Here is a 25,433-nt window from a genome sequence, read left to right as displayed (position 1 = left end):
ATGCCTTTCATGAGTAAACATGAATAAGTAAAACCATCACAGGGTAAATGCATTACTGGTATATGAAATTATATAGAAATTGTTTTCAACCATATCATGGTTCTTAAGTCAGTGAAATCATTCAAATCTGTTGATTCTAAATTGACTGTAGAATCAGGGATGGGTGGATCAGTTGTCTAAAGTGTAAAACTTTAATGCTGAGTTTGTATCCAAATTAAGTTTTCGGGTACATTTGTATGGGTGCCTTGTATGTGGGAGATGTCATGATCTGTGCCATTTGAGATTTCCTTCCTCGTCAAACTGAAGACCCGGGTTCAATTCCCACACGTGAACATTGTGTGAAGCCCATTTTTGTGTTCCCTGCCATGATATTGCTCAAATATTGCAAAAGACAATGTAAAACCACACTCACTCACTCACTTACTCTCACTCACTCACTCTCACTCACTCACTCACTCACTCACTCATCATATATAATTCAATGTTCACTCACTCAACTTTCACTCACTCACTCACACACACGGGGTAGAATGGGCCTTCAGCAACCTATCCTTGCCAGAAAAGGCAACTATTCTTGTCGTAGGAGGCGACTAATGGGATATGGTGGTACAACAGACATAAGTCATCAACAAAAATGTTTCAGTAGAAAATATTTAAGAAGTTGTCCTTTCCTTGATTTAAACATTATCAATAGAAAACTGGAAGAGCAAAGTGACATATCGAATAGCTGTATGAAATAATAAAAAGTCACCCATCCTTCAGACAGTTAATAGCAGAAGAGCTTTATGTCTGTTTGCCTGACGGGCTATCATACCTGCAGCTGTGAATGTTTACACGTCCATAAATGTAACCTTTCATGTGAAATTTTATCTCAGCTTCCAGAATGATGTCACAAACATTCTCTGACCACATCAAGAATTCTGATATTACCATTATCTCTAAGTGCAGCTATTAGACTCTTTCATGCTTCTGAAATTTTTCATAAAAACTGAACTTTTCCAACTTGATGTTTTGAGGATTTGATAGTTTGTCATGCACAGCCTGAAGAAGAACAAATAAAACAAATTATTTACTAAAATATATTTCTTATTATGTGGTATCCCTGAACAGCTGTTGTTGTAGTCACTTGTCTGAAGTCTCTGTCTGTAGTCTGTATAGCATTAGACCTGTGAAGGTCCCGGGGTAGAATAGGTCTTCAGCATCCCATGCTTGCCATGGAAGGCGACTATGCTTGTCGTAAGAGGCGACTAACGAGATCGGGTGGTCAAGCTCGCTGACTTGGTTGACACGTCATCGGTTCCCAATTGTGCAGATCGATGCTCATGTTGTTGACCACTGGATTGTCTGGTCCAGACTCGATTATTTACAGACCGCCGCAGCGTTAAACTAAACTAAACTCTCTCACTCACTGTATAGCATTATTTTCCCTTCTGCCTAGCCCTTTCTGCAGCGCTTAAACCCATGAGATCTGGTTAAATTCGGTCTTCAGCAGTCCATACTAACAGAATCAGGTTTTACTTGGTTGTCAAGTCATTGCATCCCAAATGTGTAGATCGATGCTCATGATGCTGATCACAGGGTTGTACCTGGAATACTGCTTTTTGCAGAGTTAAACAGCAAACCATCCAACCCTAGATGAAGCATTAGCCTAGATTTCTCCATGTTCTGTACCTTACATCTCACAGGGGATCCTTTCCAGTCTATAATGAATGTATTTGTTTCTGTCAAAATGATATAGTTAGAGACTAAGCAGTGTCTTGTAACCTCAGCTCTCAACAGAGCCCTTAAGAAAATGAGTTGAGTGCAACCAAACTATTGAACGTGTTCAAACTTTAATAGGCACAGCCTCACAAATCACACACAGGAGGCAATCCCTATAGACCCATGAAGTTTTAATTTTGATAATTTAAACCAGAAACACTGTTAAGGAAAACTTTAACACACTCAGGTTTTTGCAGTCTGTGTGATTCACTGTGGCTTGAAAATTTCATAACCAGGGTTTACATCATTACCATGCATACTTACCCTGGGTTTGTGATATGTGTGTCATTTTCTGCTTGAAGATTTCATAGGTTGGTTGTTCTCCTATACTTTCTGTGGTCTCATGGTATCACTGTCCACATTTACAGTGGAATCTTTGAAAATGATAGCAGTCTGTGATATCACCACCTGTATTATTATCGTTTTGACACAACCTTATTCATGATGTGTTCATAGCAATTGTGCATTGATGCCTTTCAACATTATTCTCCTTTGCCTCTGCTCTGTATGTTCAATAGTGATTTTTCAGTTTGATGAAAATCCAAATCAACTGAGGAAGTCATGTTTGCATAGTTAGGTGTCTCCTTTGTTATTTGAGATATACTGTGTTCAAACAGATGTAGGAAGATCTGGGTTAGAATTTGTCTTAAGCAACCCATTCTTGTCTTAAAAGGTGTCTAATGAAATTGGGTGGTCAGACTCGCTGACTTGGTTTACAATTGTCATCATATCCCCATTGTGTAAACCGATCTTCATGATGATGATGATTGTGTTGTCTGGTCCAGACTCGATTAGTTACAGATTGAGAACCCTACTATACAGCTGGCATATTGTGCAGCGTTAATCAGCACACAAACGAACAGACTTTACTCAAAGACTTCAATGACTGCATGAGATGAACTGACACAGATAATATGATGAATTTAATTGCATGTGCACAGTTGGTTTTGCCCTATATTTTACCAAAGTGAAAAACATATCACAAAAGCACCCTGTACTAAGTAATAAGTGATTTCCATGTTATCCAACCATGCTACCATGAGACAGTGTGGCATCAAGGTTGCATATGATCAATGCTCTGGTAACAGACACCATTGTAAAGTTGTCATACCACTCATACAGTGTAATACAAGATGTACGGAATGTTCTTTCACCATGCTGGCAGTGAAAACAGTATTGTTGGAATGAATTTTCAGTGGGATATGTTTTGTTTAGTGAACTGTGACAGTTAAAGGAAATCTGATCTTTGTACTTAAATGAAGAATCAAATTGAATATGATCAATTTGAAGGTCCAGTATTGAAAATTGAATCAAATCGAGGTGAATAGTAGTAGATTTCCATGTTATCCAACCATGCTACCATGAGACAGTGTGGCATCAAGGTTGCATATGATCAATGCTCTGGTAACAGACACCATTGTAAAGTTGTCATACCACTCATACAGTGTAATACAAGATGTACGGAATGTTCTTTCACCATGCTGGCAGTGAAAACAGTATTGTTGGCATTTTTACATAGGATTGTAAATTATGTGTTCTTGGCATATTTTGGGTCAAAAGTGTTTATTGTTTAAATTTTTTAATTACTAGTGTTTTGAAATTGTATTGAATGTAATTAATATTAAACATGAGCATCAAAGCTTTTGTCTCTTTATTGACCCTGCGATCAGTCATGTACTTGTTACTTCTGTTTCTGTGCAGCACTATTTATGACCATATTGACATGAACTGGGACATTTATTTTTCCTTTGTGGGAGTTTGTACTGACATACTTTGCAGACTTGGGAAGGGTTGCAACAATTCAGTTTGATTCATCGATTTTCAGGTTTCGATTTTCGATAACCATTAATACTATTTTGATTCAATATTTGAATATCTATTTAAATTATTTCCATGCACTTGACTTGACATTTTACTTAATGAATGTTTATTTTCCTTAACATGGGGACAAGCAAATGAAACTATTGTTCTGTGTTAGAAGTGGCCATATTTTATTTGTTTGAAGAGGGTTACGTCATTTATATTCCTTAGTTCCGTGTCAAACGTTGGAATGAATTTTCAGTGGGATATGTTTTGTTTAGTGAACTGTGACAGTTAAAGGAAATCTGATCTTTGTACTTAAATGAAGAATCAAATTGAATATGATCAATTTGAAGGTCCAGTGTTGAAAATTGAATCAAATCGAGGTGAATAGTAGCCCTCAACCTGGGGTGAATGTAGTCCTAGAGGTAGGTCCTGAGAAACCTGATACATGATGTCTGATTACTTTGAACCTGTAAAAGTTGATAGCATCTTCTTTGTTACACTGTAGCCTGGTTGTTGGTTTTGAGATTTCTTTTCAGCTAAATTTCAAATTCAACTATCACAGCAATATCTTATTATAATTGTAAGTGTAACCATAGTAACTCATTCTTTTAAACGTTCAGCTCTTTGGGTCATGTTTGGTCTGAGAATTTGTTCTATTTGTTCTAAGCACAAAAGAAAATAAATTTCAGTTTCATTTTCAATGCAACAATTCATTCCTTCATTAGTTTCAGAGAAGTCAAAAGTTATTGGGTGGATGAAAGAGCAGTTGTTATGTCTTTCACCATGCAGCATGGCTTATACAGCAATAGAAGGTAGCCTCAAGATATTTAGTCCAAACTAGTGGACATCCTGTATAACATGAAGTGAAGGGATGTTACAACTTCAGCTCACCAGGTTCATTTAATGATAAAGACTATCAGCTAGCCTTGTGATTACAGCACTGACAACTCATGTTCAATTCTTGAGAGAATACTGCTGGAATATTAGTAAAAATGGTGGAAAACCATATTCACCTGTTTTAAGGATAAATTCAGTGTTCAGTGTGTATACTGCTACAATCATGATAAAGCACACTCTCATCCCAAGCTGATACATGAACGTATATAATGAGAATAGGTGAACAAAATCATGGCCATACTTTTGGACATGGTATTCCCAGCATGTCAAGAATCTGAAATTAATTTTATTAATTTTTTGTAATTAGTGTAAAACGTGCTCAGAATTTGTACCATTTACTTCTTGAAATTTGTAGTTTTGTCACGTTCACTAAGTTCTAATGGCACATTTTGGCCTGCAGTGGTCATTATCCATGACACATAAACCTGATGGTGTATCATATTTGCACACTTTATTTGTGTCTCAATAAATCATCCAGGTACATATGTCCCCAATTTTATTATGAAGTTGTTGATATTCAAAACCCTTGTATGTGTGATATGAATGATATGTATCCATGACAACAGTTGTGATAGAAATGGAAGTTAATGCATTTTATTGTAAAAAACAAATATCCCAATTTTATTCTCTTATAGAATGTTTACATTTCCTTGTAAAATAATTTAGTTGTTTCATCTATTGGCTTATGCAAAAACAGGTGAAAATGTCAACTTCATCTGGTCTTGAGATTACTTAAATAGGTACTTTGAGAAGAATAGAAAAGTGATCTGTGTGTTGAATAGTTTCCTTCTTATGACATCACAAAGGATGACTGATTGTAGTTCCCTCATCGGGATTTTTTTATTCATGCTTGATATCAATTTTGTTTCAGATAAATGCATTATTTCATTACTCAGTACATGATTAAAAGTTATATATTGTCATCCACATTTTAAAGATTTAAAAAAGACATTTACTCTTCATCAGTGGGTATATACACGTATATCATATGCTTTATCCAAGGTGAAAAAATTATCCTTGTTGGGGCTCATGTCATAAATCAGCAGCTACTGCTATTTACATGTTAATGTGAAAGAAACACACTGATCGTTATGCAACAAGGAAGTTCAAGCGGGATGTCATTAAAGTATGTCAGAGAATGTAGCTGCTGATTCTGAAACATATACTGTTCATTTCCATCATTGTAGACATCAATCTTGTATCAGGTTATCCGAGAGTCTACTCAGGTTTACCACATGAACTGGGTCAGTGGAACAAGCCAACAGAACCTACCTTGCATAGGATAGTGTTTGAACAGTAAGAGGGTCCTCACATGTAGCTGTGCTTTATATGGTGTTTGTCATTGTGTACTTACTACTTACATGGTTCCCTCTGTTTGGGTAGTTTATAATATTTATCTTAGGGCATTCAATGCTGTTCATGTGATGGTGGGGTAGCTTAGTGGGTAAAGCATTCTCTTATCTCATTGAAGACTTAGGTTTGATTCCCCACATAGATACAGTGTGTGAAGCCTATTTCTGGTGTTCCCCACCATGACATTGCTGGAATGCTGCTACAAATCATATGAAACTCTATGCACTCCAAAAGGTAAAAAATTATGGTTAATATATTTCTTGCATTTGTTTTATTTGGCTAGATGCAAACTTGAAATGGAATGGTCATCAGGCATTTACCTGAAGTCCTGTTTGAGAGGGTCGCAGGGATGCTTATAATTTTCAGGGGTCCCGGACAACAAAATAAGGTCCCAGACAGTTAAATATTGTTAGTAATACTGTTATTGTATTGTGTATTATGATCATCACAATGTTAGAGTAATGAAATTAGATACTGTCAAACTCAGTGATAACTAATTTTTACTTGATTGGAATTTTTGCAAAAGTATTTGGACTTTTTCTGCATCCCTGTGGGTGTGCTGATAAATTTTGTTGCATTCAGTCAATTCTTATGCATATAGGAGGCAGGAATTCTCATACTGTGAATCCCTGGTACAGATGTTCATGGAATGGTATTCCAAAATGAAAATTGACCCTGGAAGCAGATGTAGAAACATGTCAAATTAGATCTCTTTTGAAAATGTTCTGTACAAGGGATTTTACATTAATACTTGAGGAAACTAAGTTTGTATTCTGAACAAAAATGTTGTGATCCTGAATACTTTGTATAATATGTTTTTGTAAGGAATACTGAGCTAATTTTTTACAAATATAAATAAAAATATTCAGTGTCTGCAACTTCATTTGTTTTCATTTTTTTAATTACAGAGTTAATGTAACATTGCTTTCAATAGAATTATGCCTCTGAGTCTTTGAGTCATTCAAGTTAGCTTTAAATTGAGTAAGTTAAGTTTTATGCTGCCTTTGGGGACACCCCAGCAGTATGACAGTGGGGGAACATTAGAAATGGACTTCACATATTGTGCACATGTACGCATCAAGTCAGAAAAGTTATGGATGCTATAACTCCATTTCGAACACAATGATTTTTACTACCAATTTAAGGATTTTCACCAACACTTGCTATGTGCCTCTCACCCGGACTAAATATGCCCCCACTGTATTAAGTGTTAAATGTCTTTGCTGTTGCTATGGCATGGTCTTTTAAGCCTTTCACAGTTTTCAGTTTCCGTCAGTAACTATACTACATGTGTAAATAAGTGACACATGTGACTAAGTGTTGTATGAAACAGAATTTATGACTCAGCTTAGGAGACAGTTTCCTATTTATAGGGATGTATAGTCAATGAAGAGGGAATTTAAAATATGTTGTCAAGTTGTTGTGTATTACCTGCCTGTGAAAAACTTTGAATAGTAGCATTTTTGTGTATTCATTGTGGCATACTGGATACAAAGAAACTGCATTGTATTCTTTTGAAATTTGAAAATATGACCACAATGAAAAGTTACCTTGTGAACTGTAATGGGTGGATATCAATATCATAAGAGGATGACAGAACAGCATGTTTAATGTCCATGACATTGACAATAGGAGTCAAAATGTCAAGTAGGGTTAAGCATGACTGTCACAAACTCTGAATTGCCAGTGCATTTAAGTTTATTAAATGAGCTTGGATTTGAGCGACTTCAATTTTATGCTGCTTTTAGCAACATTCCAGCAATATGATGGTGGGGGACACTAGAAATGGGCTTTACATATTGTACAGATGTGGGGAATCGAACATGGGTCTTCAACGTGATGAACGGAGGCTTTAACCATTAGGCTACCCCACTGCCCTACATAGGCATGGAAAGCTTGTGGAATGGTACCGCATATTCTCTGCTACTCTGCAGCCAAATATGTACAATATCTTGTGGATCTGGTATATAGCATAGACATACCGGGAAGGCCGGGATTCACCATGGTGCTTTTGAAGAAAAACATAGCAACCATAGCCATTGATCAGCAGCTTAATTTGTATTTAAATAAGGTCTTAACTTTTCTGAAATGACGTTGGAAATACAAAGCCATGTTCGTACCATCCCTATTGCATCATGACATTGTGCAGGCATGAGTTGTGACAAGATAATGTAGTCCATTACTACAATGTTTTGTACAATCAAAAGTCAAATAATTATACTTCCCTAATTGATGGCAGTTCTGACATTCATATGCTCTACACAGGTTATGCTCTATTCAATAAAATATCCACTATAACTACTTTTTCTGTATATGTGTGTATATGTAGCGCTCATGTTTTGATTTCCTGTGTGCACAGTTTGTTTTTGTGTATGTGTCATGTATGTATGCAAATACGATACAGCAAAGTCTTCCAGGAAATGATCTGGACCTGCCCTTTGGCAGTGTTCAGCCCCAGCAGGAAATGTCATAAAAAATTGCCAAATCAGAATTTGCAGTTCCATGTTAATTATTGATTTGCTTTTTAAAGAGAACCAGTGTTTCTTGAGCAATAAATATGTTATTTCATAGTTTCATATTACTGCATTGAATGCAATCTAAATATCCAGTAATAAAATATGTCTGATTTATCATGAAATATTAACTTAAAATAAAAACTACCTCAGTTTGATTCTTAGTTTTTACTCCAAAATAAATCACTGTTTCATAGTCTTGCTTGTCTCCTGTTTCAGCTCATATTGAGTATGTAATCTGAAATTGGTTCTTTCACTGAAACCTTGTTTTTAAGTGATAGTTCGTATCCTGATAATCAGCATAATTTAGATACCCCAATCTGTATGCTGTTGCTGGCAGGAGCATTTATATACCAGGTGACATTACTCTGAAATGAGTTTCTGTTAAGCTGGAAACATGTCAAACCAAATGAATTCAAAGCTCACATCAGTATTTTCACTGTAGGCACTTATTTCTCAACTCATGTTCAGGGCTGCTGTCATTTTCTATGATCAGTCAAGCTGATGTATGCATACTGAAACTATGGAGCACACTGGACATGGGTCAGCTGGCCTTATCCTGTGCTTCAAGGGATGTTTAAGGTATTCTTCCCATTACCATGCATGTCAAGCCTGACATTCATGAATCTGTGGGAAACTATTAGTTTCTCTCACATCCCCTGAACCCACATCATTTTTCCATTTGCCAGTTTCTTTTGCACCGTGAAAGAACTAAAAGAATCAGTCAAGATTTTTCTGAGGAATCTTCCATTTCACTAGGGTTCTTTTCCAATTCTAAATGGAGTTGTTACGAAAATTACACAGGTGTTGACAAGGTGTTACAAAATCATTTGTATTGACAAAAAGATGACTTAAACACCAGCATAAAACTAAAATTACTCACTCACTCATCAGCATAAAACTAAACTCACTCACTCATCAGCATAAAACTAAACTCGCTCAAACCCACCCACCAACTCACTCACTCACTCACTCACTCACTCACTCACTCACTCACTCACTCACTGAAGACTAGAGAATCAAGAGAGAAACAATACACTGCGACTAGGAAGGTTGAAAACGGGATGGTTGGAATTGATGTTTGATGATAGGATACTTCGGCAACTTGACATCAGTTCCAGATCCTTGAGGAAACTGTGGAATCATTAGCATGTCTGTAAGGAAAGAGCACAACAGTGGCCAAGATGGAGCGTAGTCAAACATCATTTCACAATGTCAAGCATGCTTAAATACTACATTGGTAAAGTCACCAAACCTCATAATCTATGTGAATTCAAATTTGTGCTCATGGTTGACTGTAGCATCAATTTCCATCTGAAGCAGTAGAATATTTCTTGGTACAAAACTTCATTAGGCAAGGAAATACAACCTGAAATTGTAATTTTATGTGAAATATACAGTGCCTAAAGTTACCAAGAGTCGTTAACCCTTGATACAAATGTGGTATATTTCTTATCAAAATGTAACCCTGTTCCTTCATTCTGAGTAAATTGTGTACTTACGCTGCTTTTAGCAATAATCCAGCAATTTCAGTCTGTGGAGACTGCAGAAATGGGATTCATTCATTGTATCCATGTGTTGAATCAAACCTGGATTTTCGTCATGACAAACAAACAACTTAACCACTACCCCACTGTCCTGCCATCAGTATCACAGATACATTATGCGACTTGTCACAGATAAATACTTCTTTCAGATACATACTTGTCCCAAATAAATACTTGTCTCAGATACATACTTGTCATAAATACATACTTGTCACAGATACATGCTTGTCATCGATACATCCTTGTCACAGACACATACTTGTCACAGATACACGGATACTTAATTCTTCTACTTAAAATAAACACAGTAATTGGCATTTAACATACAATTTATGTACGTATGGTAGTGGGAATGGGTGGTTGAGTGGTGTGGGGCCATTTTGGATTGAATATTGAATAACACATGTTACAAATATGTAAGGTGATATGTAACCAGTTTGTCGGTCTGTTGTCATGACCTGTTTTTCCTTAGGGTAGCTGGCAAAGCCTGTAACTTCTCAAGCATGTTTAAAGATCAAGTGCTGATAACCTCATACAGGGACTCTGATTTGACTTCTACAGTAATGAAGTCACCTTGTAAGCTATATGAAATGTGTATGCTCACTTATCTTTGATAAATAAGGCAACAGCATAATTGTTAACAAATAAACTAGTGATAGGTAACTCTATCTATTGTTGTATTATGGCTATCATAAGGCTTAGCACCTGCCTCAGCAAGCATGAGATACAAGTATCAGGTAAGTGGTAGGTCCTTATGTCTAGTGATGTTTATCTGTTATCTCAAATTTTTGTTGACCAAGTATGTTATTATGTGTTCACTGATACCTGAATTTGCTGGTGTGTGTGTGGAGGGTGAAGGTGGAGGGGTGGGGAGGTGTATCTTTTGCACACAGGTCTGAAAAACTGTCAGTACATGTATTTAGGAATAGACGTAATGTCTTTGAGTATGAATTATTACCTTCGCTGTGAAACCAGACTGCTGTCATTTTATCATTATAAGTGGGATATGACTGTCATCACTTGGTTTTGTTCTTATACCTACTAGACAAGGTTTCTAATTCACACTGGAGAATGCAGTTGTCACATAGACATTGTAAAAAGATTGCAACACAAGAAAGTTTATGATTAAACTTTCTCCAAAGGTTTTAACAGCAACATCTTCAAACATCCGAGGAGCATCTCCAGAGTTGGGTTCTTATTTTAGTCAAAATGTGGAAGGCAGTAGTGCAGTGGTAAGGTGTCAGCCTATTATGCTGTATGTCTGGATTTGATCCATGATGGACACACCTGGGTTCAGGTCCCCAGGTGGGTACATTTGCATAGCATCCTTAGATAAAATACTTAGATCTACATTGTCTCTGTTCACCCACTTGTAAAATGGGCACCTGTGAGGATGTGCTGGCAATATGAGTGTTTAGTTCATTGTGCCAAGCAGGCAGCATGGCTGTATGGTCCCCAGAGAGTTGAAAAAGAATTGGACAGTATGATAGTGACAGTGATAGTAATACTGTATGTAGCACTGTGAACAGGCAATGTGCCTGGATGTAAGCGCCATATAAGCATACTATTACTAAAATATGTCAGAGGTGAAGGTCACTGTTCAGATGATCTTAGAACATGGCATAGTCAAGTGTTTAAGGCATGGTTACCACTCATTCTGGACAGTACTCTTAATCCTCATCACAAACAGGACACAACAAGCAATGTTGATAATAATAAAGGAATAGCTTTTCTCAGTATGTTTAGTGAGATATATATTAATGTATTTACTTTCATTATCAATAACTTATTTGTTTCTTCGTGGCATCTTATCAGATTTGGTATACATAACTATTCAACTTTTTGCACCACAATCATAATGTGATTGTTTCAATTTCTGGTGTAATTTATGATACAGTCAGTTATGAAGTAAACATCACTTTGTAGTGAAATAAGATCAAGGATTTTTTTCATTTCTTTTGAACACAAACACCATAATATTTATTTAGAATAATATATTTGATACAATGCACGATCCATATAACAAATTTCATTTCTGTGAACATGTGACTTTTACATATTTAGAACCAGTTTTCAATTCACATGTTTAATTTTTGCAGTATACAAAATTGTTTCCAATTTTGAAGCCACTCGGGCTAAGCATTGCCTAAAAGTTACTAGCCCTCAAAATAATTCAGTAGCCCAAAATTTGAATGTAGACACAGGTTTAGTCATTAAGCTGCTAATGTGGTGAACTTAATTGTATCAGACGAGAGTTGGAGAGAGTGATATATTTACAAAATGACCTTATGAAAATTCAGACCAGCCAGTCAGACCAGTGACTGTGGAGATTTATTGGCCCAACTGGATATTCACTAGCCATGGGGCCTGTGGCTGTTTTGCACACTGTTTTTTATGAATTCTACATAAAATCTATATCTCAAAAAAGAGATTTCCATGGAAAACAGTGAGGACAGTGCTTACCAGGCTTTGACCTGAATTCGTCATGCTGTGTGGTATTTAAATTGCACTTGCAAGCAAACAATCCACCACAGTTTTGTTCCCAGATTCAGTAGAGCCTTGTGAACAGGTGACATGTTGTAAGTGTGTGTCGGTTCAGATAGAGGTATCAGGTCAAACAGCTAACAAATTGTCAAGATCAAACATCCAGTGAATTATGATCAAACATCAGATCAATAGTAATGATCAAGCATGTCATAAATTGTCTAAATGAAACATTAAATAATCATGATCAAACATGCAATAAATTTTTATCAAACATACAAGAAATGTCATAAATAAAATCAAAATAAATTATGATCCAAATATCCAATAAACAGTCAAGACTCAAATTGCTGTTTTCATGCTTGTCCATTTTTTCATAGACTTTTGATATATTTGTTTGGGAGACCTGAGTCCTTTGCTCCATATCACAAAGCTATCGTAGCATTACAACTGTTGTACCTCCTGCTAAACTGTAACTTAGACTAACAACAGTCATTGGCGCTACAATAACTACGAAAAAGGGCCCTGGAGTCTAGATGTTATGGGCTTACTAAATCACTGGATGATAATATCTAAATATAGTCTGTGTGCAGTGACTTTCACGCTGCATGTGGGAAGGATTATGTAGGTTTGTTCACCTTTGGAAAATCATGTATGAGAACATGGCTACTTAATGCTGTTGACAGCTGATATCACTCCAGATACCTGACTGCCAGTGAAGCATAGTCACCTTTAGTCACAGACATTTTATCTCTTACTTAGAATCTGTACATTTTGGGACCAAAGATTTGAAGTAGATGGTAAAAATTTAAAAAATCAAGCTTCTAAATGAATTTTGTTGTCATGAATATAAATTGAGATTGCAGGTAGTAGATTATCAGACATGTAGAAGTTTCACTAGCACATATCTTCAACCAGTGTGTCAGCTTGAATAATGACAGATGTTTGTCAGATCCCAGATTTAGCAATAAATTCTTGGTTATTTTCCAATTTTTCCTGCCTGTCTTGTTACCCAGCTGGTATTTCCTAAGAAGTTTCACTCTGTGTGCTGCAAAGACCTGGCTGAGCATGCTTCTCTTGCTTCTCATCAATATGTAGTGTATTGATGGACTTCCAAGCCTACAAAGTTTCTAGTTGTGGTATGAATGTTTCTGTTTTGAAATATGCAAAATGATCTGTTGGCTAAAGACATCTCATGTACTTGCCCAAGGACGCATCGCCATAATCCCAATCCATACCACGCCTATTTACTGCCGCTCTGGGATTAACATTATGGTTAGGACTGGGTGTTAGTTATAATCAATATGTAGCTTTGTCTGACTTATTTGTTTCCAGTCTTGACTCAGGTCTGAGGCAGTAGAATTGTTTTGGAAACCAAAATGTGAAGTAATGAAACTTCAGTATTAGGTCAAGGTACGTATCACTGGCTAAATATATCAGTGGTGTATTCTCTACATGACATATAAGCATATAAACATAATGACACAATGTGCATGTACACATGACATAAGGCCATATGCACATGATGACTCAAGGATCATATATACATGATAGCTCACAGAGCAACAATATCTGCATCAGCTGACATCATGATTATATACCAGATATGCTATCATTGAAATGTCCACCAGATGATGTCATAGTCATTGGTGACACTGCAGGCCCATACACAAGACACCAGAAGCATGCACAGTAAAGTTGGCGTCATGGGCATATACACAAGACATCAGAAGCATGCACAGTAAAGTTGGTGTCATGGGCATATACACAAGACACCAAAAGCATGCACAGTAAAGTTGGCGTCATGGGCATATACACAAGACACCAAAAGCATGCACAGTAAAGTTCGTGTCATGGGCATATACACAAGACACCAGAAGCATGCACAGTAAAGTTGGCATCATGGGCATATACACAAGACACCAAAAGCATGCACAGTAAAGTTGGCGTCATGGGCATATACACAAGACACCAAAAGCGTGCACAGTAAAGTTCGTGTCATGGGCATATACACAAGACACCAGAAGCATGCACAGTAAAGTCGGCGTCATGGGCATATACACAAGACACCAAAAGCGTGCACAGTAAAGTTCATGTCATGGGCATATACACAAGACACCAAAAGCGTGCACAGTAAAGTTCGTGTCATGGGCATATACACAAGACACCAGAAGCATGCACAGTAAAGTTGGCGTCATGGGCCCATACACAAGACACCAAAAGCATGCACAGTAAAGTTGGCGTCATGGGCATATACACAAGACACCAAAAGCATGCACAGTAAAGTTGGCGTCATGGGCATATACACAAGACACCAAAAGCATGCACAGTAAAGTTCATATCACGGGCATATACACAAGAGGACAACAAAGACACATACAGTAAATATTACATCACGGCCATGTACACATATTTACTTTTAACAATATCATTACCAAATCGTATGCAAACATGCTGAGTCTGCTTCCAGGATGCAGCCAGTAGCTTGGTCCTGCACCTCAGCATTGTATCCTAATACACAATCTTAGGCCTAAAAAGTTCATTTTGTGGTTCCAAACTCAGCTGACCCTTGAATAGGCGTGGTCATTCTCATAGAGAGAGTGAACATGATGTCTGCAAGCATGATCAAGTAAACAATTACACATTGATGAATGTGTTAATAGTTTGTACCATACTTCTTAAAAAAAGATATGTGTGGGACTGATTTTTAGCTTCATCAATATTCATTAAGAGTGAGCGAGTTTTTATGCTGCTTTTTAGCAATATCCCAGCAAAATTGTGGTGGTGGGCACCAGAAATGGGCTTCACATGTTGTACCCATGTGAGGAATAGGACCTGGATCTTCAGTGTGATGAGCAAACGCTTTAACCATCAGGCTAAAATACTGCCCTGTGTTCATTATGAAATACATATAAATTGAAATGTGCAATGGATGATCAGCATGAGTCCTGCGAGAAGAATTTAATGCTAAAATAAAATGCCTGGCATAAATGTTGTTTTCTAAAAGCTAAATCCTGCATCAGTTTATCAGTTATCAGTTCATTTTGTGGTTCCAAACTCAGCTGACCCTTGAATTCTGGTGATGACCATATTTATTTAAACAGTATGAATGAAATAGGCTTTCAGATACCACTAACAGACATCAGTCATTCTCATAGAGAGAGTGAACATGATGTCTGCAAGCATGATCAAGTAAACAATTACACATTGATGAATGTGTTAATAGTTTGTACCATACTTCTTAAAAAAAGGGAAGAAATTCCTACCCACCTTAAACTCTAAAGATCTGTAAGTGGACAATTTTTTTTTTTAATTGGCCTTATGTGCATGATAACATTATTATCATGTCATTTACTATTTCTGCTTTTAACATTTGATGCACATTTTCGTATCCCTAATTCCCATGTATGTGATATCTGACATATGATATCATAGTTGATATTCATGCAGAAAATATCTGTGGAGAGCAAAACCATTGACCTGTGAGGAACTGGAGATTGTGTGACCTGAATGAGCAATATTAGTTATATCAACATTAATTTATGAGGAACAGATAATCTATTATTCAAATACATTGTTGTTATTATTACCCGTGGCATGTTTCTTTTGTGAAACATATAAAAAGTTATTTTTTTTATCTCACTAGGAGATCAGTGAGGTTAGTAGTTTTGTTGGAATGGCATCACGTTTAATTCAGGCATTCTGAACTATTGATGTCACTACCTTCAATAATTGCCTGTAAAACCTATGATATTAAGCACAAACATTGATACTTACTTTGAAACTTTTCATAAGATTTGAAACAAAAATATACATGCAATACATCCAGCCATAATCTCTTGCTATAGATTTACACCAAGTATTCTTATATGAACCTGCATGGCAATAAACATTGTAATGAAATTCATTCAGTTTAAGTGGCAGAAGTAACTGACAAAGGGGAGTGACTGTTTTTAGTTTTCTATTTTAGTTTTGTATTTTAGTTTTGTACTTTAGTTTTGTACTTTAGTTTCGTATCACTGGGCCGTGCTAATAACTACTGATATTGACAGTTTTGGGTGGTTTTTGACAATGTGAATGTAACCAAGCCAAGATTCATATGTATTCCGATGTATATAAGTCAATATGTCAGTTAAAGAACTGTCAATATTTTGCACCTCATGGAATCATTAGGTTGATTGGTTTGTTGTTTAATGCAGTTGTTTAATGTTTAAAGCAGTTCCAGGTGGGTATAAATACAATCTAGATAGATAGCATAGCACAAAATTATAATACCCAGTCAGACTCACAGAAAACAATTTCACCAATATCTGGGCATCTTTGGACTGATATGCTATTCAAAAGATTTTATGAGATTGTATATGTTGTATGTTACATGTTATAAGAATGTTTCATATATTTCTTGTTAATCTGTCATAACACAAAAGATATATGTAAAAAGCAAATGTTCTGTAACATTTTTTGGGTTGTATATTTAACTAATACTAAATCTTGGGAAAGATGTCACCTGTTGCTATGGTTACATAAATCAGATAACCCAATCATTGATATGTATCCTATACATGTTAACATTCCATTGGTCATGTCAATATCTTTAGCAGTGACAGAGTGTGTTGTTCATCAAGCCAATAACGCATCAGTTATGTGGTAATCATTATTCTGTTAGTATCGTAACACAGCATATTAGTATTACATGTCCGTAAACAGCCTCTTCCCACTTGCTCTTTGAACACAATCCATAACTGTTACTTGATGATTATGTATGGACGATCATGAACAGGAGTACGGGAAAGCAGAGAAAGCAGCGATCTCACGACATGAAGACTAATGAAGTAGATAAAGCATTAGGGAAGACATTAGTAAGACATTAGTAAGACATTAGCAAGTCAATGAAAGACTGCTGTGGAGAATTCATAGCCAACAGTTATATCTATTTAATGTTTTGTGTGACTTGATGTGGTTTGGAGTGAAATCAAACACAGATATGTGCAGGACTGATTTTTAGTTTCATCAATATTCATTAAGAGCGAGCGAGTTGGTTTTTATGCTGCTTTTTAGCAATATCCCAGCAATATTGTGGTGGTGGGCACCAGAAATGGGCTTCACATGTTGTACCCATGTGAGGAATAGGACCTGGATCTTCAGTGTGATGAGCAAACGCTTTAACCATCAGGCTAAAATACTGCCCTGTGTTCATTATGAAATACATATAAATTGAAATGTGCAATGGATGATCAGCATGAGTCCTGCGAGAAGAATTTAATGCTAAAATAAAATGCCTGGCATAAATGTTGTTTTCTAAAAGCTAAATCCTGCATCAGTTTATCATAAGTATTCAAAATAAATGTTTTTTGTTGCCTTCAGAAACAAAATGTCGTGTTTGATCATTAAGATTGTGTGATTGTGTAACATTGAGGCAAATATACGTTACCTTTTTGTACAATCTTTTAGGCAGGAATTTCAACAGTTCTGTGCAAAGCCTAACAAACAATGCATGATTAACTTAGTACGCTGTGCACACATATGTGAGACAATTTCAGTGTATTGATGTCTTGAGTTTTGTTTGTTTGCTGTCCTCGCTCAGCAGATCACATGCAGGTACTGTATCGCAGTGACATATTTAAGAGAAACAGATCTAAGATAGACAAACCATGTGAGCTGCTTGATACCCAAGTCTACCAGGACTAATCTGCCTCATTTTGACCAGAGAATTGCAACAGTTTGACCAAACTTAACCTTGCTCCAAGGCTGTACTGAAAGCTAAGCCCATTGATGAACAGTAATAATATCCTTTAAAGAGGCAAGTCTAGATAAGCGGACAGTAGAACACCAAGTCTGTTAGAGGGATATTCATATCTTTGTAGAAATTATCATTTGAACTGTTAATTGTTATCTCGGAGACATATGCAAGTCAAGATCAAACTCTCTAAGGAGTGTCCATTGCAACTTGTATCATTTGCAGACATGCAGTGCCGTCCATTCAGATGTTCACAGTCATGGTGCTAATCAACGTTGTACATGTATGTAGGATATTTTTGAGGGGTACAAATCTTCAGTCCTACATAACAGATTCTTTTTGTTTCTAAACATTTCATGACTATGAAGTAAAGTGAACTTGACAAATCTACCTCTCAGCAAGTCTATGAGGTATGGCTAAGTATTTACCACATCTTTGCACTGATGGACAAATCAGTGATTGATATCATGAGCACCATGAACACTTCCCACATTATGTTGATGTTAGTGTCAACAAACCTTCTCTACAGGATGTGTTAAGCAACTGATTATAAGCTGATGGTGACACATTTTGCACCTAGCATTAGAATCCTTGTGGGGTTGGGAAGCATCGTTGTTTTCTGTCTCCAGTGAATTAGACACAAGATGTATCTGTGTTTCTTTCCAAAGGGATGTTTTTGTCAGAATACCCTTGAATACTTGTGCACATATCATTGCCATTAACACTTAGCTTCTGTAGCAAATGCTTTGTATCTGCTCTGACTGGGAGGGCTCACTCGCTCACTCGCTCGCTCACTGTTTGTTCCCAGATCTTGACTCCTGCTGCCCCCCAGCCCCTGGGCGACTCCTCATCCTCATCAACCCCCACAGTGGTCCAGGGAAGGCACTGCAGATCTTCAGTAATGAAGTCAAACCAATGCTGGAGGAGGCCGAGATCCCCTACAAGATGCAAGTCACAGGTAGGAGTGAGCTTCAGGCAACCAAACAGGAGATATCAAACATATATGCTACCTACATGGGAGATATGTCAATCAAGGAGCTGTGATGGCTTATGGGCCAACAACCAGGCTCTTCATAAATAAAATGCTACCCCTCTTCACAAGACCTGTACTTCTTCACATGTTAATTGCTTTCATGACACATTATACTTGCATGCTGTCATATAACTGGAATCTTGTTCAAGGTGATGTTGAATCTTATTCTCTGTGTTACAACCCTTGTTTGAAACACTTGTATTTTGTATTCAGAAATGTCAATTCAAAGTCCCTACAGAGAACGGATAGTAGAGAGGCATGAAAGCAGAGACAACAAAGATAACACTGCGAAAGGATGTTATCTCTTTTAAATGCTTTCAGTTTTGACTGTATTTTCTTTAAGTTGAAAGTTAAAATGGAAATTAAATTTAATGAAAAACACTTTGTTCTTTCACATTTTGAATATTTTTTTGTTCATTTAAGTCGTGTACCCAGTATGTCTGTGGTGGAGGAGGGTACCAGTAATTACTTGAATCAGAGGAGGGTACCAGTAATTACTTGACTTACTGTTACTTCATGTGTATGGTGACATGTGAATTATGTGTGCATTTACTGCTACACCGAAAAAACTGCAATCTTAATGCTCATTTTAACATATGTGATATTGGGCCCTTTACGACCGTAAGTGAAGGTCCATTCTTTGTAGCAGAGTTTCAGCAATGAAATATAAGTATCAGTTTAAAAAGATCAAAAGTAATTTTAAATGTTTGACCTTCAACTTGGGACCACACGAACTAGAAAAGACCAACCCAAAATATGCTAACAACCAGTTGTTGTGTATGTGGGGCATGTAGTAAATATTGAGTAACCTATCTGATCTTCGTGATTCCCTGTCAGTCAGGGTGACATAAGCCCTAGCACTGGACTGTCATCATGGCCGTTATGTAATGTGTAGTGGCAGATGTGTGAAGTCCAGATTAACAGAAGCATCGTACTATCATATTAATCCTACATGTCACAGTTTGGCCATGCTCCTTCTATTTCAGAATAACTATGACCCCAGATTGTCTGTGTGCACTTGTGTGTGTTTTGTGTCTTCACTTTCATATGTAAGCACCAGTTTGTTGATTTGCAGGCAAACTCCATTTTAATACAGTGGAGGCAAAATGCCTTTCTTGCATATTTGCATACTTTGATCCAGTCAGTAGAAATGTCAGAGTGAGTGAGTAAGTTTAGTTTTATGCCACACTCAGCAATATTCCAGCTATTTGGCAGCGATCTGTAATTAATCGGGTCTGGACCAGACATTCCAGTGATCAACAGCATGAGCATGGATCTGCTCAAACAAATCAGAGCGATCCTGACCAGTCAGTCCCGTCAGTCACCTCTTACAACAAGCATTATTGCCTTTTGTGTCAAGGATGGTTGCTGAAGACCCAATCTAACTCGGATCTTCACGGGTCCGAAATGGCTCTGAAATCTTATGTAATATTTGATATGGTCTCTTTGGAAAAATGAAATTGGATGCATTTTCAAAAGTTGTAAAAATTATCTAAAGCAGATATTCCTTTTGTGTGATGCTAAAGTAAAAGTAAGAAATACTGCTTCAGTTGTTAGATTCTTAGAAGAGAACATGGTGAGGACTAGAGTAGTTAAGTGCAAGTTAATTTTGTTCATCAGAATATATATTTGTTTAAATCCTGATTTAAATGTAGATCTATATGAGTCTAGACCCATTTTATTTCAGAGAACATTTTGCGTATATTTGTCCTAATGCAGGAGGGGAAAAAAAGGGGAAAAAAGAAATCACCTGTCAAAGCAAAAACCCATCTTCGGTTCTTAGGTCATTCTTGAAAAAATACAAGTGGCGGATCCATAAAACATATATTTGCTGGCTACACATCCCTGTGTGAATGTATAGCATATCCCTTTCATGAGGACATATTTACAGTGTTGACGCCTGGCAACAAGTGATACGTATAATCATCGTAATGTTACATCCTGTCTAGTAATATGAGCTCTTATATACATGTTTAACACTCCACATGAAACGTGTGTCACAATATTTCTGGATGATTTCATGGTGACTGTCTCATTGCAGTGCTAGTTCTGGTTTAGAGGAAAAGTGCCAACAAAGCTGTCACCTTACTGACTATTGAGAGTTAATGTTTGCTGATATGGTAACGTGCTATTAAATCTCGAGAGTTTTTATCCCCTCGGCATGTAATGTAGGGGAATATAGTCGACGCCCCGTCTGTCTGTCTGTCCGTAATTCTTTTGTTTCCAGAGCATAACTCAGAAACCATTCAATATTTTTACAGCAAACATGATAGATATAATAATCTCAACCTGTAGTTGTTCCTTTTGCTATTTACAGAGTTTTGGCATTTTTATTGTTTTTGTTTTTCCATAGAACATTTTGGTGTTAGTCTAATGGTGGGGTGGGCTTTGATTCCGGAGCAGAACTCAAAAACCCTTCAATATTTTTCTGCAAAACTTGGTAGATATATCAATCAGAACCTGAAATGGTGCCTTTTGCTATTTACAGTTTTTTTGTGATTTATTCTCTTCTCGGTTTCCATGGAAACATTTCAGACAAAAAAGTGAGAGGTGTGTTTTGTTTCAGGAGCACATCTAAAAAAATTTGTAATATCTGTCACCAAAAGTTGTTAGATATGTGTAGCAGATCCCAAAGTGGTGCCTTTTGCTCTTTACAGATATTTGTGATTTATTATTTTCTCTGTTTTCATGGAAATGTTTCGGACTTCGTCTCAAAATGGAGGGACGGGGTTTGTTTCCGGAGCAGAACTCAAAAACCGTTCAATATTTTTCGGCAAAACTTATTACATACATCAGTCAGAGCGTAAAGTGGTGCCTTTGGTACTTACAGGTTTTTGTGACATATTGTTTTTCTCGGTTTCCATGGAAATGTGAGAGGTGTGTTTCGTTTCCAGAGCACATCTCAAAAACTTTGTAATATCTGTCAACAAAACTTGTTAGATGTATGTGGCAGACCCCAATGTGCTGTACAACAACACTTGTAAAATCACTTGCCCTGATAATTTTGCCGCTATACCAGCTGATTTTTTGTTGATTTTTTATAAATAAACAACTTAATTAACATTGGAAAGGGAACAGGAAACCAGTGAAATACAAACTGCTTGCCTGACAGAAAAAAATACTGGACTGGGGCGTTAGGCAATGGGATTTTTCCACCCCTGACAATGTGTGTGTGGACTGTTGATAGAACAGCATGGTATGAAATAGCAGTGGGAACAAATTTAAATGCACTTTCTGTTGAAATGAATAAGAAGTGATGATGATTAATAAATTGGTAAAATTGCCAAGAAACTTCCAGCACAAGACTTACCATGCATATGCTTGATATTACTGTCAGTGCAATATCAATAATCAAAATGTTCCTAAGATTATGAAACAAAATATGTGTTATTGACCCATATGCAACAGAAATTGAATTTTAAGAATAATGAAAGGTATGACTTGATGATTACATCTGTGATTAGACCCTAGAAAATGTAACATGAACGTGTGTTCTGATTTGTGGTGGTCACAAAATAATTGAAATAAATGAAGATTGGTTGCAGTGACAAAATGACCAAGCGATTGATAATGTTTTCTCATAACTGACCACAAACAGTTTTGGAATGCTTGTTTTGCCTTAACAATATTTTTCACAAGGCTGATTTTGTCTGTGTCATTAGATTTACTTTTCATAAGAACTACAAGTTCCTATTCCGTGGTAGAATTTAACATTCTAGGAAATTTATGTTCCTGTCATACTAATCATCCTGTAAAGATGTGAAAATGCATTTTGTGCAATTTGAAAACTGGACTCCACAAAAACTATCTGTTGTTTCTGTATTGATTTGGTTCATTAACAAACGTAATCAGGAGAATTTGATAAATGATGCTAACCAATTATTTTCAATGACTGATCGGTTGTAATGAACCAGTCATCAATTGTGAGGTTTAAACCATTGCTCCTAACACTAGTGTCCATCTGACTGGGTAATATTGTTGATTGCTTGTCCTTACACATGACATGGATTGTTGTTCATTATATGAATCACTACCTATCCTGGTCCAGAATATACCCTTTAAGATCTTGACCCGTGAAGATCCGGGGTAGAATAGGTCTTCAGCAACCATACTTGCCATAAATGGCGACTCTGCTTGTAGTAAGAGGCGACTACAACGAGATTGGGTGGTCAGGCTTGCTTCCTTGGTTGACTCATGTCATCGGTTCCCAGTTGCACAAATCAGTGGTCACTCTGTTGATTACTATATTGTCTGGTCCAGATTTGAATTATTTCCAGGCCACTGCCATATACCTGGAATATTGCTGAGTGTGGCATAAAACTAAAGTCACTCATTCATTCACAGGTCCAGAATCATTAATACACACCCATTTTCTATAGGACAGTAATATTAGAGAGTAGCAGTATTGACAAAAGACAGAAAACATTTCTCAGTTAAGAGTTCTTGATAGAGTCACCTCAGTAAGACACTTCCTGTATTTCAGAGTATGCAGGCCACGCCCGAGACCTGCTACAGACACTGGCACTGAGTGAATGGTATGCAGTGGTTATTGTGTCTGGCGATGGCTTGATATACGAGGTATGGATATTACTGTGTTAATCAATACTAATACTACTTCTCTTTGGTTAATCATACAATCATGTTTGCTTAGTACAATAATGGGAAAGTGGTTTTTTTAAGGGTGTGGGATTACCTAAGGTATCAGTAGATCTTGGACTTACCTCATATCTTCACAAAATGACACACATGGTGAAAGAATATCTCACAGGCAAATCCCTGTACATTAACTGGTCAGATGTAACAGTGTTTAATGTAAGATTGTAGTTTGTCAAAGCATAATTGATCCAGATTTGAACTTTGAGTTAATAAATCTCAATCTGATGGTATTTACGAGATACAGGAATTTGTCATAGAACTCAATACATCTTGACTTCTTCAGCTAACACACAAAAGTGCTGCGTGTTGCACACATTGTGCTTGTTTGTTTTTAGCTTTGAAGAGGGTTTTTTTTCTTCTCTTTTTAATGAATGCTTATATGATTAAATGTCATTGTATTGTCCCCAAGGCTATCAATGGACTGATGGAGAGGCCGGACTGGGAGAAAGCTATCCGACTTCCCATGGGATGTATTCCTGGAGGCTCAGGCAATGCTCTCTGCTGCTCCATCAACTATTCAGCTGGGTGAGGTTCTTGATGCTTCACTGCTGCACTGAAACATCGAACAATGTAGTATAGTGAGTTAGTTAGGTTTCACGTTGTTTTTAGCAATACTCCAGCAATATCACGGCGGGAGACACCAGAAATGGACTTCACACATTGTACCCATGTCAGGGATCGAACCAGGGTCTTCAAGACGCTTTCACCACAAGGCTACGTCACCACCCCAACAATGAAGTAGATGAAATCATTGTAGTTGATAGTTGTTGTAAGTAGCATGCAGAATGCATGCAGAAAGCATTTTGTATTTGAGAGTTTCTGTAAATCACTGTCTGTTGACATGTAGGATAGAGTCCTGTAGGACTGTTTAATGTATAAGAAAAACAAGGTGACATACATGGGGATTTTTTCTCATCTGAAGGTGCTTTGGGTCAATGAAATGGTGGGAATGTTTGTTAGCAGGAGACCAGGATGAGTTTCTAATAAACTATCAAGTCTTTAGTGTCATATATATTGATTGCCCTTACTTCTCCTCAGAGAGCCAGTGACCACAAATGCTGTGCTACACTCCACCTTTGTCCTCATCAAGCATAAAGTTGTTCCAATGGACCTAGTACTGATCCAGACACCTTCACAGCGGATCTTCTCCTTCCTGTCTGTCACATGGGGCATCATGGCTGACATTGACTTTGAGACCGAGAAGTACCGCAGTATCGGGGAAGCAAGGTTCACTCTCGGGGCCATCAAACGGATTCTAAGTGAGTATGAAACCAGTGCTGACTGTGCGGAATGATTACCTTGCCTCCAGTGCTAGTCATCTGGGTGAATACATGAATTGGTTGGTGAGGAGGCGTATTGACTTGCTACATGGCATGTCATTCACCGACACCCTGGATCAGAAACTTTGTCAAGTTCTCCTAATGTGTTCCCCTAGAAAGGTCAAGGCATATGTTTTGGTTTCCATTTTTATTATAAATTCTGTGACTGGTCATCAACTATCAAGTATTCAGATGGAATTAATGTTATTCTTAATATTCTTTTCCCTAGACATTTTGACTTTGTATCATTTACACCTACCCAGGCTCACTTCCACAAAGAGATCTTAGTGCTACAATGATTGTAACTCTCATTCTCCAACATCGGCT

General features: G+C 37.1%; 1 protein-coding gene across 1 annotated transcript in view; it reads left to right on the top strand.

Moving 5' to 3' along the window:
• The window catches only part of LOC137284210 (sphingosine kinase 1-like), a 30,923-nt gene that overhangs the window by 3,578 nt on the left and 1,912 nt on the right, over window positions 1–25,433 (top strand). The window contains exons 2-5 of the mRNA XM_067815939.1: window positions 18,907–19,056; window positions 23,615–23,709; window positions 24,197–24,312; window positions 24,826–25,046. Of these exons, the coding sequence (XP_067672040.1) occupies window positions 18,907–19,056; window positions 23,615–23,709; window positions 24,197–24,312; window positions 24,826–25,046 (582 nt within the window). The remainder of the gene's footprint in view (window positions 1–18,906; window positions 19,057–23,614; window positions 23,710–24,196; window positions 24,313–24,825; window positions 25,047–25,433) is intronic.

This window comes from Haliotis asinina, chromosome 5, assembly GCF_037392515.1.
Source record: "Haliotis asinina isolate JCU_RB_2024 chromosome 5, JCU_Hal_asi_v2, whole genome shotgun sequence".
In the NCBI taxonomy this organism is placed as follows: Eukaryota; Metazoa; Mollusca; class Gastropoda; order Lepetellida; family Haliotidae; genus Haliotis; species Haliotis asinina.
Note: the sequence above shows the minus strand (reverse complement) of the source record. Positions and strands in the feature narration are given on the sequence as shown.